Source organism: Suillus subaureus (genome assembly GCF_016647635.1).
Source record: "Suillus subaureus strain MN1 chromosome Unknown BJ212scaffold_583, whole genome shotgun sequence".
Taxonomy (NCBI): Eukaryota; Fungi; Basidiomycota; class Agaricomycetes; order Boletales; family Suillaceae; genus Suillus; species Suillus subaureus.
The window spans coordinates 2,248-9,593 of NW_024539139.1; the positions used below are offsets into that span (position 1 = coordinate 2,248).

The 7,346-nt window shown below is 48.4% G+C and overlaps 1 protein-coding gene across 1 annotated transcript; it reads left to right on the forward strand.

Annotated features, from left to right (window-relative positions):
- Positions 1-1,743: 1,743 nt before the first annotated feature.
- Positions 1,744-2,240, forward strand: BJ212DRAFT_1307558 (uncharacterized protein; the record flags this gene model as incomplete). The annotated part of the gene is made up of 2 exons (XM_041333853.1): positions 1,744-1,932; positions 1,986-2,240. The coding sequence occupies 2 exons, from the start codon at positions 1,744-1,746 to the stop codon at positions 2,238-2,240; spliced, it is 444 nt and encodes a 147-aa protein (XP_041184821.1).
- Between the last annotated feature and the right edge of the window lie 5,106 nt (positions 2,241-7,346).

Below are 7,346 nucleotides of genomic sequence, written 5' to 3' on the forward strand. Positions count from 1 at the left end.
CTTGATGCCGCTTTTGACAACCCAACCAAGGGAGCGGTAGTGATGATATGCGATATATGACACGAGAAAGGGATTGTCGAATCGTGGAGGTGACGGGATGTTCGGTTGTGGGACCGATGATGGTATGTAAGCATTTTGGAATGCATTCCATATTTCAGCGAGGGTAAAAGACGTATTCTGGGTAAAAACAATGAAATTAACTAGCTAGTTTCGAGGAGGGAATAAGAGGACATACGGTTTCGGGATGTAAGATTGTCAAGCAGTCAAGTGCCCAGACAAGGAAAAAGGCCTCTTGGAGCGAGAGTTGGAGATGCTCGAGGTCTTGTATAGGCTCAATCTCTTCCTCTTCGTCTGGTGCGACGTCTAGAGGCGATTGTTCCGAAGGCACGGATGTAGATGCTGGTTTCCAGGTCGCAGCAGAGGGTATTATCCGTGTGCCATCCGGCGCAATACCAGGCGCGATAACACGACCTTGTTCATTGAAAACAGTCTCTGCTTCGGCGGCCGCAGCAGCAATTGCCTTTGCACGATCGAGCTTAAATTGCTTGCGCTCTGCACGGCGTTTGGCGGTGATCTCTTCGGATGTGAGTCCTATGCCGGCCGAGAGTTAAGATGTTCGGTGCAGTACAAAAGAACGACATACCCTTGCCCTTCATTTTCTCGCATTTATTTGTCTCGCCGACCAACTGGGTTCACTCCTGGAGAGGTCTCCTTTTCCAAAGAACCCGCGCTGCCATAATAGGGTAGCGTCGCCAGAATTTGAGACCCAAGCTGAGCGGGTGAGAGGGTCAAATAGCGCGGTGCAGTGAGGATTGAGTGGCCGTGTCAGGGAGAGTCCAAGAAATTTGTATGTTAGCTCTGGAAAGATGATTGGGAGGGGATGAGCGTATACTCTAGAAGTCTCTGCACGCCGCGAAGAAGGCTTGGAAGACGCTTTCGAACGGGAAGTTTGGTTGATCAGTGACATCACGGTGACTTGTCAAGGTTAGGGTTATTTGCGTCTCTTGATCTTATCAACTCAAGTACCAATTTGACTCATCCAGTGCCTGTGTTGCCAGTGAGCGCTCGAGCGACGAACCTTTACCAAGGCTTTATCATGCTTGAATGCTTCATTTCGTCTCGACAAGTTCTTATCCAGACTGATAATCCAGTTCATTAACTGGGGCATGTATTTTCCGGAACATCATCGACACTGCCCGCCATCTCGACGTTCACGTATACAGCTTTCGAGATGCTGTCATCCCACGCTCATTCTCAGTGAGCTACAACTTGCAGACGAAGTTTGACGATGATCATGACAATCATTAAATTTCAGCGTGTCGATTCAGGCAGTTTTGCTGAAAATCGTAGGGATTGATTTTACAACCACGTGACTCGACGCGCCTCGCCACAATCCAAGAGTGTAAATATCCGATGACCTGCGATTCAGTGCCTATTATTATTTTGCGCGTACACGAATTTCTTTATACGAGCTTCATCATCCTACCAGCCTTCACAATGATTTCTACCTCTACCGTCCTCAATGGCGCTGCGCGCGTTACTGTCACCGGGTTCCTCGCGTTCGAGTCGTTCTTCAAGAAAACGATCGTGGACCACGCGGCTTAGGCCATTCAGGAAGCCGAATGCGTGCTATCGTCACTATCAGTCTCGTCGCGGTAGACCTCGGCTTCTCGACGGAGATTTTCTTTCTTGCCTCCGTCAGAATTGCTCGGAAGTTACTTAGTGGCAATTTCGATCAAAAACATGCCCCCGATTCATCATCCTTCCCTGGCAACAACATCGCCGACATCTATACACATTTTGTCAAGAGCTCAGAGGCACAAGCGATTCTCAATCGAGTCCGGCGCAACGCTTGTAGCCGATGACGACGACTTCATCAACGACCTCGACAATGTGTCAGATTCCAAACAGTGGTTTGATGACGATCGCGAGGTACGAGGCTTTATGGCCTACTAAACATCTTCGTTTAATGCTTAAATCTTTAGGATCGCAACCTACTCCAAGGAACGGACATTGTCACCATCGAAAACTCCGATTGTCCCTCTCGACAGTCGCAACTGGTACTTGAACCGCTCATTCTGGGGATGACGGCTGCACACCCCGACCTTCCCCTCCAAGATAGCTCAACGACAATAAAAGTGCTGTTTCTCAGCAGTACTACCCCGTCCCAGTCTATCACCCTACCGCCCAAGCCTCCAGATACGAAGCTCATCGTCAACTGGCGCCAACAGCAAGTATGACACGCCCGTCACCAAACTCAGTATGATACTCATGTTGGTTTACCCAGCACCGTGCCCATTTGCGGGCCGCACGCGCACGGACTTATATTAGTAAGTAATTTCTCGTGACTCCGCTTCACTCACCGATTTCATATACTGAGCCACCTCAAGCAACTCCGTGCCGAGATCTTCACCGATAAAGAAGTTCTTCTCGATGGCTGGGTCGATGCCATGGCAAAGCTCGGCATTACCTCCACGCTGGCACCCCCCAACTAGAATGGTACAGGCCAATCCACATTATTATTTACCAAAGACGCGCACCAGCCTCCCTCGCTGTCCCCTGTGACTTGGAGCAATCCACGAGGTTGAAGGCCACCGCTAGCCGCGCACACTATCTCAATGCGCCGCCTGGCATCTCCGCGATCTTCGACGTCAGAGGTCCCCTACGACCGAATCCTGCAACCTATCGACCTCTACGTCCCCTATGATGTGGAGCTTTACCACTCAAGAAGTTGAAAGCCACCGCTCACTGCTCGCGATTCCGAACACACATCCAGTGTGTCTCTTCCGTTTCTCTCACCATGTAAACTGTTCTTTCGATTTATCTCTCTTTTTATCGATATGTACTTGATTGCGTTTTTCTTTTTTACTTCTGGACTTATCTCATTGGCAATATATCCCATATGTTCGTGCATGTACGATGTCGAGTATTAGATAGTGTAGTTTCCGAATCCAATTCTCTCCTAGAGAACACGCCTGAGTTTTATCGTGTGAGGCACAAATGAAACATGTTTTGAATTTTCAATATGCATGACCAGGCGTAGGAGCGCAGCGACAGGCAAACCGGATGTAGCCGAATTCCAATTTCTAACCTTGTTCCAACACATCACCCAACAGGAGTTCAAAACGCGGTACCCAACAAGAGTGCTGGAGGGCTTTACAGGATTTAGGCGGCCCTCGGTCAACAATCCCGGCTGAATTACTATGTCGCTCCACCAGCCTGAGATTACGGAGTCCCGTCCCAAACCCCTGCAAGGCCTCTTAGGAGGGATTGGCATTGCGCTGTCCGTTCATTCTCTTCTGGTGCTTAATGGATCTGTCCTCGGGGTTTCTGCCTTTGTTCACTGCTCACTTCGAGGAGATAAAGTAGCGATGGCTTCCGTCTTGGGTCTGGTTCTAGGTGGTATTGCAGTTGGTATCATCGGTGATATGGACACCCCGGCGCCCCACACAGCGTCTTTGCTTCTCCGAATGGTATTTTCTGGATTGCTTGTCGGTATTGGGACCAAGGTAATTTTAGCACTTTCTTCTCCGAGGGTGTAATCATTCATTGCCCAATTGGTCCATAGCTAGCCAATGGATGCACCTCAGGGTTCGCCTCCTCGGTATTTCTGTTATGCGCATGCGTCTGATTATTTCTCAAGCCATATGATTTGCGGCTTGTCCCGATTTTCTCTTCGGTATGCTCTGAACTCGTCTCCTCAGTATTTGTGGATTCAATATATTCAAAGTTCCCTGGTGGCAACAACCACGTTCTTTGCAAGTGCCGTAGCTACAACTTACTCCGCTTACGGAAATGACGCTCTTGGAACATCTGGGTCTTTGGATTGGACCCTCGGTGATAACCAGGGACGACAGTTCCTGGGCGCAATTCTTTCCCTCGCGACCCTGTGGTTTGCGTACACGTGCTCAACTCTCAAGAATGGCACTGGCAACAGTTCAAAACTCGTGAGCTGGAAGATCCATTCTTGTGCTAATCTTGTGCCGAACACCCTCCAGTTCATTCTTCGGTATCTGGCGAGCTTATTGACATCATTGGCTTTCACGTTCTCCCTCCGCCTTGGCAATATGGTCGATCCACACAAAGTTCTGGCATTCTTGGCGTTACCGGTGTCCTCAGCGTTCGACCCGACGCTGGCGTTCGTTGCAGGAAGCGCTCTGCCTTTGGCTACCCTGCTCTATCGGTATGCACGCGCGAAACAACCCAAGCTCGGTGGCAAATGGAACGTCCCGACCTCCACCAAAATCGACTGTAGGCTCATACTTGGTTCAGTAATATTTGGGATTGGCTGGGGGATCGCTGGTGTCTGCCGTACGTTGACCGTGGACCTTGGCAACAGTATTACCAACCTTTATTTCAGCTGGCCCTGCTCTAGTCAATTTCGGACGTTCTCTGTATGCTGGTATTGGTTTTGTGGAGTATGTGGCTTGGCTTTTGTCCATGGGTTTCGGTGGTATGCTTGTTAAGTGACGTGATCATCACAAGTCGCTTGATGCTGAAAGCTACAATCACTAGGATTTTGTCTCACATCGCAGTTTTTGTTTCTTATATATTCTGTTTACTTAATGTGACTCTAGGCTAGCCTAATGCAATGCGTGTGTAACGGCGCCAAAGCCAGCCCCGATTTGCTTATGCCTGGCATATTGTGTCTATCAAATCAAACTAGTCTTTTAGTGTTCCGGACGACGTTGACTAACTTGGGCAGCGTCCTGACCACTTTGAGATGGTTACTGCAACAGAATCGAAATCTGTTTTTCTTGGACTGCGCAGGTTCGAAACTTGCCGACGACAAGGTTTTTTTCCATAGGAACACACCTTGATATTCACTCATGGATGGTTTCCTTGTAGGTGCATCTTAACTGGTCTTAACCAAGTGGCTACCACAATAGAAGCAAAATCTCTTTCTCTTGGACTGCGCAGGCCCGAAACCTGCCGGCAACGGGTTGCTTTTGCTATCAGAACACGCATTCAATGAAGATTCGCTCAAGTATGGTTTCCTCAGATCCTAGCGAAAGTGGTCGCAACAGCAGAATCTAAATCTGTCTCTTGGACTGTGCCAGTGCAGGTTCGAAACCTGCCGATGATATGGGTTTTTTTCTATTAGAATACACCTGAAGACTTACTCATGGATGGTTTCTTCGGAAGTCCATTTCCACTGGTCTTAGCCAGGTGGTCACTACCACAATAAGTTTTTTTCCCTATCGCAACACACCTTGACATTCACTCATGGAAAATTCCTCGGAGGTTCATCTTCAGTGGTCCTAGCCAAGTGATTACTCGATTCAAGAACTGTTTCTCCTGGATTGTGCAGGTTCGAAACCTGCTAAACGAGAGGTTTTTTCTATCAGAACACACCTTGACATTCACTTGTGGATGGTTTCTTCGGAGGTCCCCAGTCATTGTGCCGAAATCTCCTTTTTATGTGATAGTCTGTTCATGAAAAGGAACTCAAGGCCTTCACGCCTCGCGAGGATCATCTCAGGAACATAAGATATATCCCCGAGATACGTATGTGCTAACATAGATTCTCGACAGACTAACCAAAACTGTGGGGATTTATAACCAAACGAACACAAGATATTAATGGGGCCGGACTCGGAGGCCAGAAGAGTACATGCAAGAGTGAGTCTGACAGTCAGGAAAATGATGCGACCATCCCAGCCTCACTGAAGCCTCATCATGATCGAATCGTTGATGAACACTCCTTCGGTCGTTGGCTTTTCCAATGCAACCGAGGATGACTTGAAAGCTGTATGTGGAAGAATTGAAAGTGGCAGACCGAGTCATATCGTTCTGATGCGTGTAGTTTACATGCACTCCTGTTTTATGTCGATGCCGGGGCGGAAATACTTTCGATTGCCACGGCAAGACCCGGGCACCAGACTGAGATGTCAACAGAAGCGTCAACGCGAAACTCTAGAACACCCCATAACGGAGAGCTCAAGACACCATGCAACCGAGGCATAACAAAAAAAGGGGGCTCGGTGAGAAAATGACAACCTAACAAGCCTCTAACAAACAAGGTTTCAAATGATTGCAACTGAAGAGGCCCGAACATAGTTGCAGCTGGCAGAGGTTTTGGGAGACGGGAAACCATTCGTGTTCGACAAGAGCCCTCCTAACGTTGCAAGCTCGTCATCTCAAGACGAATAATGTATATCATACACACCAACTACAATAGAGTAAATAATAACAAGCCAGGTCAAAGTAGTGTCTGTATAAGATCACACAATGGAATGAAACAAACATGGTTCATAACATCTGGTGTGCACATTCCTTCCTGCAAGGACAAAAGGCTCACGCAGGTGCAGGGATTACTGAAGGTCCCGCAGTAGGCGTTGCAGACTTGGAAGGACCCTTACTTCTTCCCCACTTCACATGAACTCGTTCGCCATCCATGTCTAGGCCATTCGCCCAAGCTTCTGCTGCCCTCTCAGCAGAATCACGATCTTTGAAGTTGATGAATGCACATCTAAAATAGGTCTTGGCTTTGGAACACCACTGAAAGGCAGACATTCTAACGCACCGGGATTTTGCGACGTGGACGACTGACCGCAACTGTGACGAAGATATTTGAGGTAATGAATTGATGACATGAGTCCGTATGCTAAGTTCCGTTGCAGAGGCTGGGAGAGAGGAAAGGAACAGAGAGGTCTGTTGTGCCAGACCGTCAACCACTGCGCTAGAGAGGAGGGAAATCTCACTTACGATATTCTCGTCTTCTGGTGGCTTCAAACCTTGCGCCTCCGAATGATTGGCCAATATTTTTCGTGCAACTGGATCATTGTTACCATGATATCTATCCTGAATATTTTGGTGGGAAAGTGCGTTCTCAACAGGTTTTTCATGTCTGGCAAAGCAAGCCTTATCAGGAATTGAAGCGGGAGGGTCATTGTATGTGAGCTCACCGGAATGGGCACTCGTCTCCTCTGTTACACTCTCCTTTTACGAAGAAGGAACAGATGTGTGGGCGGTTGCGCTTGTAATATGGGTTTGTCCGAGCTAGCTGCTTCAGCATTTCCTTCCCAGCAGATGTAGCCCGCGTCCCAACTTGCATCAGGGATTGATTCCCATCCTCCATCTGAATATGACTTGACAAAACGTACGCGAGCCGATGCTGGATATCAACGCACCTTATTCTCCATGTTCTGCGCATAGTACTCCCGGTTGATGTCACTGGTTGGTGCTTCATTCTGAATGGCAAGGGCAGTGTCTCGAACTTGGGTCGGTAGTCCGTACTCAAGATCAAGAAGGCACGTCTGGCAGACATTTTTCACTTTGCACACGTCTGACATATCACAGTGGTTTTGTACCGTGCGCCGGAGCCTGGATTCCATCGGAAAACT